This window comes from Natator depressus, chromosome 3, assembly GCF_965152275.1.
Source record: "Natator depressus isolate rNatDep1 chromosome 3, rNatDep2.hap1, whole genome shotgun sequence".
NCBI lineage: Eukaryota > Metazoa > Chordata > Testudines > Cheloniidae > Natator > Natator depressus.
Genome location: NC_134236.1, coordinates 135,197,264 through 135,218,299, shown reverse-complemented (window position 1 = coordinate 135,218,299; position 21,036 = coordinate 135,197,264). Strand labels below are relative to the sequence as shown.

The 21,036-nt window shown below is 42.9% G+C and overlaps 1 protein-coding gene across 1 annotated transcript in view; it reads right to left on the bottom strand.

The window, feature by feature from the left end:
* Positions 1 to 21,036, bottom strand: part of MTR (5-methyltetrahydrofolate-homocysteine methyltransferase) — a 72,150-nt gene that overhangs the window by 38,056 nt on the left and 13,058 nt on the right. Inside the window, exons 9-14 of the mRNA XM_074948894.1 lie at positions 10,849 to 10,949; positions 9,632 to 9,693; positions 8,139 to 8,206; positions 6,578 to 6,657; positions 4,525 to 4,637; positions 456 to 596 (exon numbers count right to left, since the gene is read on the bottom strand). Coding sequence (XP_074804995.1) covers positions 456 to 596; positions 4,525 to 4,637; positions 6,578 to 6,657; positions 8,139 to 8,206; positions 9,632 to 9,693; positions 10,849 to 10,949 — 565 coding nt within the window. The remainder of the gene's footprint in view (positions 1 to 455; positions 597 to 4,524; positions 4,638 to 6,577; positions 6,658 to 8,138; positions 8,207 to 9,631; positions 9,694 to 10,848; positions 10,950 to 21,036) is intronic.

The following is a 21,036-nucleotide window of genomic DNA, read 5'->3' as shown; positions in this document are numbered from 1 at the left end:
ACAGTGAACTCTGGACCCTTGTTCTGCAGACAGATGAGATTTACGTATGAGAACACTGCTAAGCACAGCACTTTACTGCTAGTTTATATTGTGCATAGTGGTTTTAAAAAGGACTTGATATTCTGCTCTGCCAACCAAAGAAAAAATGCAGCATGCCTTTGAGTTGGCAATAAAAGACAACGCAGCTCAGAAGGAGTGTGCTTAAAACCTGTGTTTCTGTGGGAGGCCATTCTGCTGCATGCCACTCAGCACACGTGACACTATTCTAAAGGGAAGGAAAGAACCCAAAATTCTGATGCCTGTGGCTTTCCCATCACAAAACTAGTGCAGGATAACTGAACACGCACACTTCCTGTTTACTAAACATGACAGTCTGTATCAACATTTTACCAAAATATGATTCACATATCAACAGAAATCTGATTGAATGTGCTGTGGGATGAATCAAGTACAACCTTAGCAATGTCAGGTTCTGAAGCAATGAAGTTACAAAATCTGGCCATAGCACTTGGCCCATCCAGCATTCCATCATCCATATTGATATCCAAAATCTGGGCTCCCATCTCAACTTGGGCCTTGGCTACACTCAGAGCTTCCTATGGAGAGATTTAAAATGAATAAGAGGAACAAATGAGTTAGTCATGGTGGAGACATTATTTCACTTTCCCAAACAAAGCTCTCTGAATTCACCCTATGTTGTAGATTATCAAAATGAGAGCGTCTCCTTCTCTGATTAGTTTTATAAAGGTTCCTTTGTCGACATAAGATAAGTAGGTGTCCTCCCACATATCCTTGGAGCTTCGATCAGTGTGTTGTAAAAGGTCATGAGGCTCTAACTCTTGGATCTTTGAGAAGCCCAGCTGTTTGAAGTCTCAGAGGTTAATTGCTCTCACGGGTGAGGGATGTAGCTGAGCTGAGCTACACAGGCAGACTTTGTATAAAAAGTCACTTGCTAGGCAAACCTGAGAGCCACAAACAGAGGCATTTCAGAGGGAGTTAAGAGTGGGAGTGAGAAAGGCTTTCCTTCCAACTCTACATGCAATACTAAGGAGGCCAGACATGGAAGAGTGGTGGAGGTGTGGCCACATGCTCTTTTCTGCCTGAAGCCAAAAGAGATTTCCTGTGCATTAAATGCAAGTTGGTGACTGCGCTGGAAGAAAAGATTTGCAGTTTGGAGGGGCAAGTTGAAATGCTCCTGGGAATCGGAGAAGGTGAGCAGTTCCTAGATAGCCAGGTTTGGGAAAGAAGAATGGATCAAAGAAGAATAGAACTGGCCACCAAAGAATTGGAGAGAAAGTCAGCGAGGAGTCCTGGCAGTTCATAACCACCAGAGGCAAGAGCTCAGTGGCATTCCACATTGCTGGAGATAGATGAGAATAGGCAGCCTGTGGCCACCAGAGAAAAGAGGACCAGAAGAAATTCCACACAAGCTTAAGTTTCATATGGATACCAGGTCCTCCATTTGGAAACTGTGGAAGATACCTCTCAAGATCCAGCAAGTGGAAGCGTACTCCGTTTAGGAAGGAACAAATCAGTTGCACACACACAAAATGGGAAATGACTGCCTAGGAAGGAGTACTGCAGAAAGGGATCTGGGGGTCAGAGTGGACTACAAGCTAAATATGAGTCAACAGTGTAATGCTGTCACAAAAAAAGAGAACATCATTCTGGGATGTATTAGCAGGAGTGTTGTAAGCAAGACACAAGAAGTTAATTCTTCCATTCTACTCTGCGCTGATTAGGCCTAAACTCAAGTACTGTGTCCAGTTCTGGGCGCCACATTTCAGGAAAGATGGGGACAAATTGGAGAGAGTCCAAAGAACAACAAAAATGATTAAAGGTCTAGAAAACATGACCTATGAGAGAAGATTGAAAAAATTGGGTTTGCTTAGTCTGGAAAAGAGAAGACTGACAGGGGACTTAACAGTTTTCAAGTACTTAAAAGGTTATTGCAAGGAGGAGGGTGAAAAATTGTTGTTCTTATCCTCTGAGGATAGGACAAGAAGCAATGGGCTTAAATTGCAACAAGAGAGGTTTAGGTTGGACATTAGGAAAAACTTCCTAACTGCCAGGGTGGTTAAGCACTGGAATAAATTGCCTAGGGAGGTTTTGGAATCGCCATCATTGGAGATTTTTAAGAGCAGGTTAGACAAACACCTGTCAGGAAAAGTTTAGATAATACTTAGTCCTGCCATGAGTGCAGGGGACTGGACTAGATGACCTCTCAAGGTCCCTTCCAATCCTATGATTCTATGACACAAAAATTTGGGGAGTGGTAAATAATGAAAAATACAGGTCACTGATTCAGTGCAATTTGGATCACTTGGTAAAATGGACGCAAGCAAACAATATACATTTCAACACAGCTAAATGTGAATGTATACATCTGGGAACAAAGAACGTAGGTCATACTTACAGGATGGGAGACTATCCTGAGAAGCAGGGAAACTGAAAGATTTTGGGGAGAGTGGATAATCAGCTGAGCATGAGCTGTCAGTGTGATCAGCTGTGGCCAAAAGAGCTAATGTGATCCGGGGATGCAAAAAAACAGGAGAATCTCAAGGAGTAGAGAGGTTGTTTTACCTCTATACTTGGCATGAGTGCGAATGCTGCTAGAATACTGTGTCCTGCTCTGGCGTCCACAGTTCAAGAAGGATGTGGATAAACTGGAGAATGTTCAGAGGAGAGCCACAAGAATTATTAAAGGAATAGAAAACATGACTTATAGTGACAGACTCAGAGCTCAATCTATTTATCTGAACAAAAAGAGAAGGTTAAGGGGTGACTTGATTACAGTGTAAGTATGTAGATGGGGAACAAATACATAATAATGGGCTCTTCAATCTAGCAGAGAAAGGTCTAACCAATCCAATGGCTAGAAGTTGGAGCTAGACAAATTCAGACCGGAAATAAGGCGTAAATTTTAACTATCAGAACAATTTAGAGTCATGATGGATTCTCCCTCACTGACAATTTTTAAACCAAGATTGGATATTTTTCTAAAAGAGAGATTCTCTAGGAATTATTTTGGGGAAGTTCTATGACCTGTGTTATACAGGAGGTCAGACTAGATGATCACAATGGTCCCTTCTGGCCTGGGAATCTATGAATATACCTACCCAGAAATCATTAGTACTGCAAAGCTGTTATTTGGTCTGCAAAAATGTGATGATTTAGTCACAATGGCCTATTAGTGCCTTCAATTTTAAAACACAGTTAGCAATGGATTTTACTGAAAAGATCAAAGCTTTACATGGTCACAACCAATTTTAATGGTAAATGATTACAGGAAAATAGCCTCCTAGAATGGACTACAGTAAGGACCTGTAAGTCACAAACTAAAATCTTCTTAGCCTCTAAGGGTAGATCTACACAGCAAAGAAAAACCAGCAGCTGGTCTGTGCCAGCTGGCTCGGGCTCACGGGGCTCAGGCTGTGAGGATGTTTCTTTGCTGTGTAGACTTCTGGGCTTGGGCTGGAGCCTGGGCACTAGAACACTGCAGGGTGGGAGGGTCCCAGAGCTCACACTCCAGCCCGAGCCCAGAAGTCTACACAGCAATGAAACAGCTCCACAGTCTGAGCCGCACAAGCTCGAGCAGGCCAGCCGTGGGTTTTTCTTCGCTGTGTAGACATACCGTATGTACTTCATTATTGGAGGCTGTTCCCTTGTTTATTAAGCTGCAAAACAATGTGTGTGTTAGGAGGGGAATATTAGAGTCCTCCTTCCGTTATTTGAATGCTTATGTCTGTTTGCTTTGTTTTTGTCACTTGATTGATCTGGGGGGCGGAAAACCAAACCAAACCACCTTTCTATTGCTCGCAGCCCCAACAAACTGTGGTTCAGTTTTCCTCATCTCATGCCAGACTCAGCTGCTACATTTTAGGAGGTCTCACTCCAACCAAAGCTCTTATCTCAATGGTATGAAATAGAACAACTTACTTTGGGGGCAAATCTTCAGGTGGTATAAAGTACCATACTGCCATTTGCCTCAACGGAGCTATGACATTTACACCAGCTGAGGATCTGCCCCTCTGTCTTTTCATTTTGAGCTGGCACTGTTCTAAGTTGTAGTGACCAACTTTTCTTGGGCACCTTTCCTATAAACCGCCCCATCCCTCCCCTTCTGCTCCCCCTCCCCCTTTCAATCTCTAGCTCCAGACTGCTGAAGATACAGCACAAATCAATAAATATTTATTTTCTTTCTATTTTCTCCCTGGTTATATAGCTAGTATTAAAGGAGAAACAGACCTTTCAATAACACTAGCTAACAAAGAACTTGGCAAAACCCTAACTGTGGATTCATCAACAGCTATTATGCTCAGCCAGGAACCTAAGTAAGGAAGAGCAATGAGAAAAAACAGGAAAACTAAAGAGGAGATTTTACCTTCCTATAGCTGGCGTGGGAGGAGGGCTATATGTAGACCTAATAAGTAACTAGTAATACAATGCAATGGAAAAATACTGTAACCATATAATTGTTTAGAAAAAGTAGTGTTAGAAGCCTAACTTAAATGGGATGCTCACTTCATAGTTGCCTGCCATGATGAGCTTAGCAAACTTCTTTGATCCTGCCACATTGCAACGTTCACCAATGTTAACGAAGTTGGTGTATGGGCCAATCCTGAAGGGCTCAAGACCTTAAAGGGACATTTTAGAAAACATTTGTAAAAATGCAGGGAAAAAATGGAAACATTGTAGAGAATAAGCAATTTATTGTCAGTCCAAGAGATAAGACCAGGTTTATCTCTGGGAATGTGGATCCCTCAATTTATCAAGCTGAAATTGGAAATACATCATTTCGTCCGCAAAATTGTCATGGCAATGGACAAAATCTCTTTCAACAGCAAAATTTTTAATTGCAGGCTCTAGCAGCTGTATCTCCTTTACAATGTAGACAAAGGGTCAGAAAATACTGGTGCAGGTGGGCCATCGCACGCGTATGCTGATAGGAGACAACCTCTAGAAGAAAGGAACTCTACACAGCCACACCCTCAGGTATCTCTAGCATCCTGATCTTGTAGTTCTTCTGGGCACATCCCTCCCCATCAACACCAATGGGGTTTTGCAGTGGAATGGCTGCAAGGTTGGTCCTTAGAACTTTGTAGTTGCACTATACACCATACGTAATAAACCAGCCCTAGCTGTAATTTTCAAATTTAGGTGCCTAACTTTAGGCACCTAACTGGCTTGAGTTTCAAAGACAGCGATCAAATGCAGCTTACATGGAAGCATGTCAATGGAACCAGAAGGTGCTCGACACCTCTGAAAATTAAGCTACTAACTGTATCCAAGCTTGAAAACACTGTCCCAATTTATGAGCACCACAAGTTAAAATAATGATAAATGGCATATAATATTAATTCCTCAATAAGATTAATTAATAATGCTGAAGACAGGGCTTATTTCCAAACATGCAAATGCCTTCATGTGACTTCATACTGTGACATTAAATCCTTCTGCTACCACTTTGGAAGTGTGTCCAACAAGGATGATGAGTAACTTACTTACTGACTCCCAAGGGCAATGGCTAATTTGTCTAATTAAAAATTTCCCAATTAATTAAAAAAATATTTAGAAGCTTTTGTCCACAAATACTGTATATTGGCCTTACAGCTGGATTTAAGAAACATATCAAACAAGGTTCCCATTACACAGGAAACATAAGGTGGTATGGACCTTTAAGAGTCTGCTCTCTGTCTGTGACTAATTAGCTACATCCCCAGCAATGGGTCTGAACCCAGAGATCAGGCAGTATCCTGCATGTCTTTGATAAAAGGACAAGCAGCAGCAGCTCAGTTGAGAGTAAGACCTACAAGGACCAGTTAGGCTCCTACTGCAGACCCTAAGCCAAGACCCAATTTGTTTAATGTATGCTGAATTGCTTTGGTTTGGAGAAATCAAACCCAACACTGAAGAGACAGGACTGAAATCTTGCTACTGTTGTGAATGTTATATGGTCCCCTGGCTAGAGAGCCGGCCCAGAGGCTTATAGAGGGTTTCGGCTAGCTGGTGTGTATAGAGGCAAACTGTGTTCAAAACCCACATTCTAGTTTCAGATTTACCATGGGTTAATTCCATCCGCACCAGTCAAGCAGTGTTATAAACCTGAACCAGCAGCAAACCAGTAACAGGGCATTTCCCTAGGATCAGGAGACCCGGCTTCTATTTCTGGCTCTGCCACTCACCTCCCACATGACCTGCAGCACATCAGCTCACCTCTCTGAGCCTAAATTTCTCCATTTGCACAAGGGGATAAGCATACTTATCCTTTTGTGCGAAGTGCTTTGAGATCCATTGGTGAAAAATACATAGGCTATTATTAAACAAGACCGAGGCCAGTGTAGGTCGGGTCTAAGAGACATTTCTACCGATTATGAAGTTGATAGTTTCACTAATTATTTAGCTGTAACTCAAGATGGGCCCAAGCTGTGAACTTTGGATCTGCATACACAACTTTCAGAAGCTGGTGTATTTGGCTATGTAGTTGGGATCTCGCCCATCCTTTCTGGTCTCTAGAGAGCAGTAACTCAGTACATGTCACAAGATGAAAGTCTCAAGCTGTTATGCTCTCTCTTACCTGACAGCAGCATATACCCTTCTGAAACGAAGGAGGGGGGAATGCGAGGTTTACATGTTTTTACTGCTTCAGCAATCTCCCTGAATAACAGAAGGAGGCAAGAAAAAGCTCCGGAGTTAAGAATATAATTTTTTAATTAAAATTAAAATCAAAATCCTCTGTGTAATATTCAAATGAAATGTACTAGGAAGAGACACCCCTCTCCTCTGTAATTCAGCCCTGCCAAAGGGTAACACATTTCATTTTGTGTAGCCAAAAGCAAAAATAAATGTTCTTCAGAAATATGTTATATCCAAATTGTAGTAAGTGTATGGAGCTAAAGACTTCTATCAGATACAAAATGGAAGATCACCACCCCCACATTTACTTATGGGTAAGGCTACGCTTATGTCATGGAGGTCACCAAATCAGTGACTTCCACAGACCTCCATGACATTTTCTGCTTCAGCCCCTGGGGCCAAGGGACTAGAGCTGGCAGCCAGCGGGGCCCCGGCAGGGTTACAATTGACAGGCAACAGACTCCTCAGGGGGCTCTCCTCAGGATTCCGGCAACAGCCTCGCAGGGGGAGAGGGGGAACCCCACAGCTCCCAGCCACCATGGTGGCAGAAGAAACCATGGAGCTGCACCAACAGAAGTCACAGACAGGTCATGGCTTCCATGAAATTTTATTTATTGCCCATGACCTGTCAGTGACTTTTACTACAAATAACCAGGACAAAAATCTTAGCCTTACTTATGGGTGGACAGAGAGATTCTCCACACTACTGCTCAGCCCCAGAGGTTCCCATCCAAAATCCTGACTTCTCGAACATGGATTATTGTGTAGCAGCAATAAGGGATGGATTTCACTAACTCTCTGAGCTGGGATGCTTCTCCTAATGGCCCTGAGGCAACCCAGGATGAACACAACTAATATGACAGCATGGCCGTCTTCCCTCTCTTGGCTTCACAATCAACTAAGGGCAACGTGCCACGCCTCCTACACTTACACAGGGCATCAGAGCAATGATGGCTCAGAAGGGTTAGCTTTTCCCTATCCCTGTGGGAGAGGGGGGTCTGCCTCTTGTGAACACTGAAGGAATAAATGCAGGAAGGATGTCTTCCAAATTACTATTTCTAGTGAGGCTGTACTGAAACATTTCTCTCGACCAGACGGGACTGTCATTTTAACCCTCTCAGATCCTTGCCATGGCTTTGTCTCTTTCTTCCTTTTCCCTTCAAAGCAGCTTTGTGGTATTATCCCACAAAAGCTACAGGAGCAGCACAGCAGAGGAAGGGAAAGGAGAACACAGGGTTTTATTCTGCAACAGTTTTAGTCAAGACAGGGGACCAGGTGTATTACACTTGTTTTTACCACCCTCCCGTCCCTACAATAACAGGCCACTAATGCAGGAGCACAACACTGTCTGGCCCACAAGCTACAGCAGCTTGATCTCAAGTGGGTTGTCTATTCTTTTTGTGAAGAGGTCTTAACCCAAATCATGGAACTCCAGTTTGGAGGAACAGGGACATTTTCCTTTCCTGTGCATTTGAATAGACTAACATGACCTGTGAAGTTACCTGATATGTGCTGGAGTGGTACCACAGCAACCTCCAACTATGTTGACCAAACCATCCAAAGCAAAACTCTGTGTGCAAGGAAAAGACTATTTAGTTTCAAGTTAATAACTGCATCCAACAACAGGCAATTCACAAAAACGAAGGTAAGAAAATCTATATTCTCCAAATATCAAGCAAGCTAAAACTCCCTAAAAAAAACCAAAATGAAGCAATGTTACTGAATTAAACCCAACTCAAAGTAGTCCATTGAATTTTACCCCTCTGGTTTTCAGTACCATTATTTCCCCGTAATATTTATTATTCCTTCCACTTTATTCACTCCCAGCTGCTAGTATGGCAACCCTCTTGTCTCTGGCCTAAAAGCTGTGGACCAAATTTGCAAATGTGAGTGTAAATCAACACACAAAGCCAAATGTTCCACATTGCTTCAGATGCTGCCCTCCTGATGACACTTTAAAGCTCACACCCCTCTGCTAATCTCAGGTGGACAGCAAAGGTCAAATACCACTTTGCAGAGTGATCAATGGAAAAACCGGTGTCCTGGACAGCTCTTCCTCTCCCAAAAGTGGTTATAATGGCTATGACTGTGCGAGATAGTGCCAAGTGCATAAAGGCTGCTCAGTTTGCATGCACAGTACTTAACTCCCTATTTTACAAATTGTTTTGAAGCACTTGTATATTACAAGATAATATACAAAACTCAATTCACTTTTATTTTGATTACTTGACAGTTAACAGTCAGTAGCTAGCTTCCTCCTCCATCAGTGGGAAAATCCTCTTGGAAACCAAATTTCCAACTGTTGTAATTTGTGTTGCCTGCCAACTCAGGCCAGGGTTTCTCAACCTGGGGGTCATGATCAATTGTCAGGGGGTTGTAACCACCCTGCCCTTCCTTTATTGCTCTATAAGATCTCTGTTAGATGGGAGGGGTGTCCCAGGATGGAAAAGGCTGGAAACCATTAACAGGCTAGTGTTACCTAAGTGAGCTTCTTTCTCACTGCAGGTTTCCTGCACAGAAACTCGAGAGAAAAAAAAAACAAAAAACAAAAAACAAAAAAAACCCACCCACCCACTGAGATTTATGTTCACAGTTAGCTTACCCTCTTTTGTGATTAATTATTTCCAAAAAGAGAGGGAGGAGTGAGAGAGTGAAAGAGTGCAAATGCTTGCAGATCTCACAAGCTAAGCAACCTTCCTGCAACTTAATGGGTGGGAAAAAAAGCCAGAATGACTTAGGGTTTCAAAATTCATTAAATAGAAGTTTCTCCTGATCTGAGTCAGCAAGTGCCACTATTCAACAAACTGGTTATAAACTGCTGGGGAAAAGTGGTGTTTGTAACATACAAAAGAGACCCCAGCTAAATACCCAGGTGATACTTGCCTGAGAACCAATTAACAAAGTGCTACAGTAAGACCACATTAAGTAAATGCGAAGACAACCATGTTACTATTACTGTGACACGTAAAACCCATTCATGAGAAATATTCCCTACCTTTATATGCTTGGCAGTCACTTCAGGGGTTTCGTCGTAACCTCCAAAGGCATTGGGGAGACCTTGAGAAATATTTTTAGAGTATTACAATGTGCTTAAACCGCACAAAGAGGAGACATTTAAAGCAGCTGCACATGTAGAACTAAAATGCCCTTATTGCACTTGTGATCATTCAATGAGTTATTATTAGTTGCTCCTGAAGGTGACTTCACTTCTGATTCCTCATTACCACTAATTTTTTTTAAAATGTTAAATTCTAAATGTTTTTCTAACTCACAGTAGTCATGACATTTATTTCCTAAATAGTTGGAAAGTGGAATGCAGTAAGGTAGGAAGAAAGTTTTGGGGGTTGTTTTTAAAGGAATTATTTCCTTTAACCTAACACCTATGCTACTATAGCTACTGAGTGCTGTTAAAGTGGCATCATTTCCTTTCAACTGAGCAGTTGCTACACTTCTAATAAATAAAAAATGTATTAGTCTTTTCTTAATTACAGAGTTGCGAGTAGTAGTCTGACCTGGCCTTAAACTACTTGCTTTTCAGAGTAATTATTTTCTTTTCCAGGCATCAAATCCTGTCTCTAAGGGGGAAATAAAATTTTGGATAGTAAAAGAATAAAGAAAAGTTTTGGAGCAAACTGCTAGAATATCAGATACTTGAGCTGCTAGAAAATAAAATCAGTTTACATACATGTTACCAAAGGAGTTTTGGGTAACGGAGGTTTATTTCCCCATCCATCCCTACTTCTCTTTCACAGAAAATGTTTGCTTAAAGCTGCTTGGGGCAATAAAAGAGCCTGATCCTTCAAACTTTATTCACATAAGTAGCCCTTACTAAAACAAGTAGCTTGAATGACTTCATTGGGACTACTCAGAAGAGTAAAGGTTGCAAGATTGAGCCCCAAAAAGATTTAAATTATCCACCATGCACCTGAAACTGCTCCGACTGAAGTGGATAGGTATAGCGGCTCAGTCAAACTTCGAGATACACCCTTTAATGAGAATGATCAAATAATTCACACTATACAAGCTTCAGGCCAATAGCAGCTTTTTTGGGGTGCTGAAATACAACAAAAAAAATGGAGTGAAGATGATGAGCTACTACATTGTGTACACTGTGACTGACCTGTAAATTATCTACCTGGTGTATTAATTCTAGTGGTATGGAAAGGCTGGACTAATTCCCTTTGCGTGTACACACACGCACACAACACACACCTGCATTGGGATAACAGATGATGTAGGCCGTCGTACATTTCCCAATTGTTTCAATGAAGGGCCTCATTTCCACTGCCCCTAATGCACAGTTTAAGCCAACACTGAAAAAATAAAAATTGCATTTATTCCTGGTTTAAAGCAAAAACAAAAACACCACAACAAAGAAACACTGGCAACAATGGTACTACTCTCCCACTAGTAACAGTATGTCTGTTAAAGAAAGGAAGCAGATTTTATCTCTATGTAAGACAGTGTACAAAGTACCAAATGTGTTTTTGATTGGTGTGTGTGTGTATTATATAAAAAATTTCTTTATACAGAAATTAGATACAGTGCTCCTGACAGCTAATTTCTTAGTTATTATCTGCTAAAAAAATAGTTTTCAGGTGCCTAAGCAGCCCCTGAAATCACAGTTAAACTTGCCCTCCCCTACCAAAATCTGAAATGGCTCCCCTACTTCCTCCCTTCCTGGTTCGCATCTACAGAGTGCGGCTCTCTGCCACGAGCCTGCTGCAGCTGAAGATATTCTGCCCCAGGCTGACCACACTAAGGTTTGCAAACTGGTTGGGGCTCAGGAGCTGCAGAGAACCAACATTCACCCCCATTCCCTCCTCCAGCTGCTGCTAAGGACAGAACCCAAAGGTTTTGGGTGATACCTCCTACAGTACCTGTGGCTCAATTAACCCTCTCTAGCATTGAGGTCCCCTGCTCCAGACTGACCACAGTGAGAGTTGTATTATAGCTCCGAGTCTCCAAAACTTCCAAATAGCCGACTTTGCCGTGTGCAAATGGCTAAATTTAAAATATAATCACAGAATCTTAGGACTGGAAGGGAACCTGGAGAAGTCATCTAGTCCAGTCCCCTGCACTCATGGCAGGACAAGTATTATCTAGACCATTCCTGACAGGTGTTTATCTAATCTGCTCTTAAAAATCTCCACAACCTCCCTAGGCAACTTATTCCAGTGCTTAACTACCCTGACCATTAGGAAGTTTTTCCTAATGTCCAACCTAAACCTCCCTTGCTGCAATTTAAGCCCATTGCTTCTTGTCCTATCCTCAGAGGTTAAGAACAACAATTTTTCTTCCTCCTCCTTGTAACAACCTTTTATGTTCTTGAAAACTATCATCATGTCCCCTCTCAGTCTTCTTTTCCAGACTAAACAATTTTTTCAATCTTCCCTCATAGGTCATGTTTTCTAGACCTTTCATCATTTTTATTGCTCTTCTCTGGACTTTCTCCAATTTGTCCACATCTTTCCTGAAATACGGTGCCCAGAACTGGATGCAGTACTCCAGTTGAGGCCTAAATAGCACAGAGTGGAGCAGAAGAATTACTTCTCATGTCTTTCTTACAACACTCCTGCTAATACATCCCAGAATCATGTTCACTTTTTTTGCAACAGCATCACACTGTTGACTCTTATTTAGCTTATGGTCCACTATGACCCCCAGATCCCTTTCCGCTGTACTCCTTCCTAGGCAGTCATTTCCCATTTTGCATGCATGCAACTGATTGTTCCTTCTTAAGTGGAGTACTTTGCATTTGTCCTGATTGAATTTCATCCTATTTCCTTCAGACAGTACATGCTCAGATTTAAAGTCATTAACCATTCATATTCTTTAAATAGTAATTTTTCCCCAGAAGTTTGCAGTTGTTTATTGTTATTATTAGTTTGTTTATTTATTGGCTTAAGTTTTTTCCTGTTGATTTTCTGTGAATAAATGTTGCACCAGTGAGCTGACATAGATGAAGTGTTAAACCAATCCGTATATATTTTTATTCTTCTTTTAAGGATAACAGATAAAACACATGTTTAAGTGCATATTGTTTAAAAAAAAAAAAAAAAGTGTGCCCACAAGATGCATAGCGCAGCTCCCCCCACCTCAGTCTAGCCTACCTCAGCTCTCCCACTGGGAAGAGGCTGGAGCTACCCCTGCAGAACTCACAATATATATTACTTTCCTCATGCTATCTAGCAACCTGCTCCAATTACTGTATATACTCATCCATAAGTCGAGTATTTTTGGTAAAAAGGTGATGCATCAAAGAGCAGGGGTCGGCTTATAAAGGGGTCTACACCAAAATTTGATGATTTTAAACTCTATGAAATCATTGAATATCTAATATATTGTAATACTGGAGCGTCTACAGGCATGGAGCCCCTCAGTTCCCTGTGGCCGTGGTTCGCCGTTCCCAGCCAATGGGAGCTGCGGGAAGTTCCCACTGGCTGGTAACAGCAAACCGTGGCCACAGGGAGCTGAGGGGCTCCGTGCCTGTGAACGCTCCAGGTGAACAAAACGTCCCGACCCACCTGCGGCTTACTCTGATGGGCCGGCAGCCAAAGTTTGCCAACCCCTGAAATATAGGGTCGGCTTATGAAAGAGTCATACAGTTTTTACCTATCCATCTTGGGGGGGTCAGCTTATAAACGAACAGGCTAATGAATGAGTATATACGGTAAGTACTGCCCACTTTCCTCAGGGAAGTATGTAAAAGCCTCATTATGTTTGCAACATCCCATGGGAACATCTTAATTTTGCTCTTCTAGAATACTACCGTACTGAGGCACCAGCCTGCTGCAACACTGGGAATGGTAAAGCAAGGTTTGAAATCAAAGTGCAACTGGAAAGTGACCATATATCCTGGCAACATTTGTACCTACTGCTTTCTACACTGTAGGTGTGAAAGTACAAGCAGATCCAAAATGCTAGGATTTAATGAGAAAGAGGAACTGCCTTCTGCTACAGGAAAAAATGGAGACGACAAAGATCAAAGAACTGCCTCAACCCATCCAGTTTAGAAACATTTTTCCTTGCTAAAACATTTTTAAAATTTGGAAGAAACTGCGTGCATCAGTTAAGTTGTCTAGTGACAGCATTAAGCTTGTACAACTGAATTTACTCACCAGATATATCCTATGTCTCACTGATTTCGACATAAGAACATAAGAATGGCCATACTGGGTCAGACCAAAGATCCATCCAATCCAGTATCCTGTCTTCCAACAGTGGCCAATGCTCGGTGCCCCAGAGGGAATGAACAGAACAGGCAATCAAGTGATCCATCCTCTGTCGCCATTCCCAGCTTCTGGCAAACAGAAGCTAGGAACACCATCCCTCCTCATCCTGGCTAATAGCCATTGATGGACCTATCCTCCATGAATTTATTTAGTTCTTTTTTGAACCCTTTTAGAGTCTTGGCCTTCACAACATCCTCTGGCAAAGAGTTCCACAGGTTGACTGTGCGTCGTGTGAAGAAATATTTCCTTTGTTCGTTTTAAACATGCTACCTATTAATTTCATTTGGTGACAGCTATTTTTTTGTATTATGAGAAGGAGAAAATAACACTTCCATATTCACTTTCTCCACAACAGTCATGATTTTATAGACCTCTATCATATCCCCCCTTAATTGTCTCTTTTCCAAGCTGAAAAGTCCCAGATTTTTTAATCTCTCCTTATACGGAAGCTGTTCCATACCCCTAATCATTTTTGTTGCCCTTTACTGAACCTTTTCCAATTCCAAAATATCTTTTTTGAGATGAGGGGGACCACATCTGCATGCCGTACTCAAAATGTGGGCGTACCATGGATTTATATAGAGGCAACATTATATTTTCTGTCTTATCTATCCCTTTCTTAAGGATTCCCAACATTCTGTTTGCTTTTTTTCCCCACTGCCGCTGCACATCGAGTGGGTGTTTTCAGAACTATCCACAATGACTCCAAGATCTCTCTCGAGTGGTAACAGCTAATTTAGACCCCATCTTTTTATATGTATAGTTGGGATGATGTTTTCCAATGTGCATTACTTTGCATTTATCAACATTGAATTTCATCTGCCATTTTGTTGCCCAGTCACCCAGTTTTATGAGATCCCTTTGTAGCTCTTTGCAGTCTGCTTTGGATTTAATTTATCATCTGCAAATTTTGCCACCTCACTGTTTAAGCCTTTTTCCAGATCATTTATGAATATGCTGAATAATATTGGTCCCAGTACAGACCCCTGGGGACACCACTATTTACCTCTCTCCATTATGAAAACTGACCATTTATTCCTATCCTTTGTTTCCTATCTTTTAACCAGTTACGCATCCATGAGAGGACCTTCCCTCTTATCCCATGACAGTTTACTTTGCCTAAGAGCCTTTGATGACGGACCTTGTCAAAGGCTTTCTGAAAATCTAAGGACAGTATATCAACTGGATACCCCTTGTCCACATGCTTGTTGACCCCCTCAAAGAATTCTAGTAGATTGGTGAGGCATGATTTCCCTTTTCAAAAACCATGTTGACTCTTCCTCCAACAAATTATGTTCATCTATGAGCTGGACAATTCTGTTCTTTACTATAGTTTCACACAGTTTGCCTGGTACTGAAGTGAGGCTTACTCACCTATAAGTGCCAGGATCACCTCTGGAACCTTTTAAAAAAAATTGGCATCACATTAACTATTCTCCAGTCATTTGGTACAGAAGCTGATTTAAATGATAGGTTACAAACCACAGTTAGTAGTTCTGAAATATCACATTTGAGTTCCTTCAGAACTCTTGAATACCATCTGGCCCTGGTGACTTATTACTGTTTAATTTATCTATGTGTTCTAAAACCTCCTCTAATGACACCTCAATCTGGGACAGTTCCTCAGATCTGTCACCTAAAAAGAATGGCTCAAGTTTAGAAATCTCCCTCACATCCTCAGCCATGAAGACCGATGCAAAGAATTCATTTAGTTTCTCTGCAATGGCCTTATCGTCCTTGAGTGCTCCTTTACACAACATTACAGCAGAGATCTTTCACATGCATTCTTCTTGAACAATTTCACCAGCACATGAGGCACAAACACATTTTCTTTCAACATCAGATAGGCAAGTGCACCCTTAGGGCCCTCTCCTGAATCCAAATAAAGCCAACATTCCTACACTGATGTCCAATTTTGCATGCTCCAGGCATATAGAATAAGACCTTTAACATACTTTGTTCCCTGATCTCCCATTCACAACAAGCCATGCTTCTAATGGACTCCAAGTCACCCCTTGTCATTGAAAAAGTCAGAGTGCTAAACTGACTGGCTCTTACATTGCTTCTGAGGGATAAAGGTGAAAGGAGCCTTCCCCTAACCAGGCATATAAGCAGTAACTCCTAGTGCCTTAAGAGGGACAAAAGCTACCCCAACGGGATGGGAAGGAGACAGGGGGGTGCTGGGACAAGACCATGGCCAACAGCCAGCTGAAGTAGCCTGCCACAGAGAGGGCTGTAGGGATGGTACAGTGTGCATACTCCCATGGAACTTCCCACAGTTCGGGGCAGCTCAGCTCGGGACTGGGGTGGGTAGGAAAGAAGTCAAATCAACTACTGTATGTTTCTTACGTGTATCTGGGTGGGAATTATGCAGGTAACTGAATCAGAGCAAAAGAATTTGCATGCTGACTGTATGATTACTGAGAACTAACTGTACAGGCAGTATACAAACCCCTGGGCTCCAGTTGGCTTCTAACAGCCAGAGAGTGGGGATCTGCATACTGTCCAATTATTTTTCCATAATTGAACATGCAACTCCCCTTACTCTAACAGGTTGTGGCATAAGAGTTAAGTACGTAACTTTATAGCTTTTCTGAACTCTGTTTGGCTTGGAGCATTCTATTTAAATATACCATAGATTTCAAGGGAATCATTTTACCACCCCCCACTGATTTGTGTGTGTAAGCATGTACAGGTTATACACAGATAAGTCACTTATATGGACCCCCAGACACACACATCATGCACTATGGAGCAGGGAATGTGTCATTACAAAGATGGGAAGACCATTTATTTTCATGATATAAGGAAGGGCTCAGTCAGGATAGCTGAAGCAAAGTAAAGATAAGGATAGTTAATGAGGCCATCCATGCCAAATGTAGATAACAGTGTAGATGCAATTGCATTTATGTCATGTTCGATTTATAAACTGGCAGGTTCAGGGGTTTTTTTGTTGTTTTTTTTTCAGGTTGTCTCTTCTTAGTAGCCAGCTGCATTTCCCTCTGCCTTATCCCAGCTCCATCTGTCTCTCTCAACACAGGCTCATCTGTCGTTCTCTCTTTGCCCCACCTCAATGGCAAGATATTTTAGCGGCAAGTAGCGTAATCAATGAATGAAAATATTTTGACACTCTCACTGGATTTACCACGTATCAGGTACCAAAACCATTTCTTCAGACCTTCTGAAGGAGGGGCGATCAGTGGATCTCAAGTGCCTATAGACAAATGCACAAAGCCTGGGAAACAAGCAGGGAGAACTGGAAGTCCTGGCAAAGTCAAGGAATTATGATGTGATTGGAATAACAGAGACTTGGTGGGATAACTCCCATGACTGGAGTACTGTCATGGATGGATATAAGCTGTTCAGGAAGGACAGGAAGGGCAGAAAAGGTGGAGAAGTTGCACTGTATGTAAGAGAGCAGTATGACTGCTCAAAGCTCAAGTATGAAACTGCAGAAAAACCTGAGAGTCTCTGGATTAAGTTTAGAAGTGTGAGGAACAAGGGTGATGTCGTGGTGGGAATCTGCTATAGACCACCGGACCAGGGGGATGAGGTGGACGAGGCTTTCTTCCGGCAACTCGCAGAAGCTACTAGATCGCACGCCCTGGTTCTCATGGGAGACTTCAATCACCCTGATATCTGCTGGGAGAGCAATACAGCAGTGCACAGACAATCCAGGAAGTTTTTGGAAAATGTAGGGGACAATTTCCTGGTGCAAGTGCTGGAGGAACCAACTAGGGGCAGAGCTCTTCTTGACCTGCTGCTCACAAACCGGGAAGAATTAGTAGGGGAAGCTAAAGTGGATGGGAACCTGGGAGGCAGTGACCATGAGATGGTCAAGTTCAGGATCCTGACACAGGGAAGAAAGGAAAGCAGCAGAATTCGGACCCTGGACTTCAGAAAAGCAGACTTTGACTCCCTCAGGGAACTGATGGGCAAGATCCCCTGGGAGGATTACATGAGGGGGAAAGGAGTCCAGGAGAGCTGGCTGTATTTTAAAGAATCCTTATTGACGTTACAGGGGCAAACCATCCTGATGTGTAGAAAGAATAGTAAATATGGCAGGCGGCCAGCTTGGCTTAACAGTGAAATCCTTGCTGATCTTAAACACAAAAAAGAAGCTTACAAGAAGTGGAAGATTGGACAAATGACCAGGGATGAGTATAAAAATATTGCTCGGGCATGCAGGAGTGAAATGAGGAAGGCCAAATCACACCTGGAGTTGCAGCTAGCAAGAGATTTTAAGAGTAACAAGAAGGGTTTCTTCAGGTATGTTAGCAACAAGAAGAAAGTCAGGGAAAGTGTGGGCCCCTTACTGAATGAGGGAGACAACCTAGTGACAGAGGATGTGGAAAAAGCTAATGTACTCAATGCTTTTTTTGCCTCTGTCTTCACGAACAAGGTCAGCTCCCAGACTACTGCACTGGGCAGCACGGCATGGGGAGGAGGTGACCAGCCCTCTGTGGAGAAAGAAGTGGTTCGGGACTATTTAGAATAGCTGGACGTGCACAAGTCCATGGGGCCGGATGCGTTGCATCCGAGAGTGCTAAAGGAGTTGGCAGATGTGATTGCAGAGCCATTGGCCATTATCTTTGAAAACTCATGGCGATCGGGGGAAGTCCCGGACGACTGGAAAAAGGCTAATGTAGTGCCCATCTTTAAAAAAGGGAAGAAGGAGGATTCTGGTAACTACAGGCCAGTCAGCCTCACCTCAGTCCCTGGAAAAATCATAGAGCAGGTCCTCAAGGAATCAATTCTGAAGCACTTAGAGGAGAGGAAAGTGATCAGGAACAGTCAGCATGGATTCACCAAGGGCAAGTCATGCCTGACTAATCTAATTGCCCTCTATGACGAGATAACTGGCTCTGTGGATGAAGGGAAAGCAGTGGATGTATTGTTCCTTGACTTTAGCAAAGCTTTTGACACGGTCTCCCACAGTATTCTTGTCAGAAAGTTAAAGTAGTATGGGCTGGATGAATGCACTATAAGGTGGGTAGAAAACTGGCTAGATTGTTGGGCTCAACGGGTAGTGATCAATGGCTCCATGTCTAGTTGGCAGCCAGTATCAAGCGGAGTGCCCCAAGAGTCGGTCCTGGGCCGGTTTTGTTCAATATCTTCATTAATGATCTAGAGGATGGCGTGGATTGCACCCTCAGCAAGTTTGCAGACGACACTAAACTGGGAGGAGTGGTAGATATGCTGGAGGGTAGGGATAGGATACAGCGGGACCTAGACAAATTGGAGGATTGGGCCAAAAGAAATCTGATGAGGTTCAATGAGGACAAGTGCAGAGTCCTGCACTTAGGACGGAAGAATCCAATGCACCGCTACAGACTAGGGACCGAATGGCTAGGCAGCAGTTCTGCAGAAAAGGACCTAGGGGTGACAGTGGACGAGAAGCTGGATATGAGTCAACAGTGTGCCCTTGTAGCCAAGAAGGCCAATGGCATTTTGGGATTATAGGTAGGGGCATTGCCAGCAGATCGAGGGATGTGATCGTTCCCCTCTATTCAGCATTGGTGAGGCCTCATCTGGAGGACTGTGTCCAGTTTTGGGCCCCACACTACAAGAAGGAAAAATTGGAGAGAGTCCAGTGGAGGGCAACAAAAATGATTAGGGGACTGGAACACATGACTTATGAGGAGAGACTGAGGGAACTGAGAAGAGAAGAATGAGGGGAGATTTGATAGCTGCTTTCAACTACCTGAAAGGGGGTTCCAAAGAGGATGGATCTAGACTATTCTCAGTGGTAGTGGATGACAGAACAAGGAGTAATGGTCTCAAGTTGCAGTGGGGGAGATTTAGGTTGGATATTAGGAAAAACTTTTTCACTAGGAGGGTGGTGAAACACTGGAATGCGTTACCTAGGGAGGTGGTGGAATCTCCTTCCTCAGAGGTTTTTAAGGTCAGGCTTGACAAAGCCCTGGCTGGGATGATTTAATTGGGGATCGGTCCTGCTTTGAGCAGGGGGTTGGACTAGATGACCTCCTGAGGTCCCTTCCAACCCTGATATTCTATGATTCTATGATTTACTCTCACAGCAGGAGCTGACATGAGTCTGACACCATGTAATGTTTTGATTTTGAAAGTACGCCTATTGGAAACGTGGAGCATGCTTACCCAATTTAAACGCAAAACGTTGTACTTCCTAACCAATATCACCCTCAAATCAGTTCAGCCCCCTCCCCCATCCCAGGCAAAAGTCTGAGAAAATTAAATGACCCTTCCACCATGCCCCAAAGGCCAACAACCTTAGGCCAGAAGTTGGTGAAATTACTGCAGTTAGTATAATAAGCAGCAGTTACAGTGCACCATTACTGTGGCCATCTCTTCTCTTCCCCTGTTTGTTTGTTGTAGCCACCAGTTGTCTCTTGTCATTGGCAATGGTTGTAAAGCTCTTTGGGGCAGGAAATCTCTGCGTGTAAAGCAGTTACCTCATGAGAGCCCTGCTTCCCCGAGGCTTCTAGATATGACCACAATACATACAGACAAACAACAGGACTCTGTCAGACCAAGGGAGGAAGCTAATCCCACATCTGAGGGCTGTTCACAGAGAATACCCTGCCACCTGTCCTCAGACGCTCAATTGTAAGAACTGTAACCAGCAGTTCCTCAGCCAGTATCAGCTATGCTGATAGTGCATAGAGTGAGAGTGTGTAAGATCCTTAATCAGCACCCAAATCAAAACAGTGATTTACAGATCAAACTCATTACCCCAAATCATGCTCAGGAGCAAACTGAAAGCATGTGCAGATGTCCAAGAACAGGTATAATGTGCTCCCTACAGGGAGCACAACTAGACACAGACAGCCAGACTCACTTACACCACTTTGGTAGCGTGAAGAGACCTTAAAGTGGGATTAAGTGTAATTCACTCTCATTTTAATGCTCTGTCTGCCATGGCAGTGTAAAGTGGCATTAGCATAAATCGGAATCAGGGCCCAGAGTACTGTATTAAATGTTGTTTAATACAGTCCTAGTTTCTGCTCCAGTGCTCCTTCTATCCTCCCTAGAGACACTAGAGTCATGAGCACCTTGTCTGAGGCTGAGATCTGTGCCAAGCATAGATCTCTATGCTGTGATAGTGAACGAATCAAGCAGCACCCTGTTCCAAGCGACTCCCTATGTTACTTCTGCAGCACAGTCTGGTCTGGGAAAGTGGATC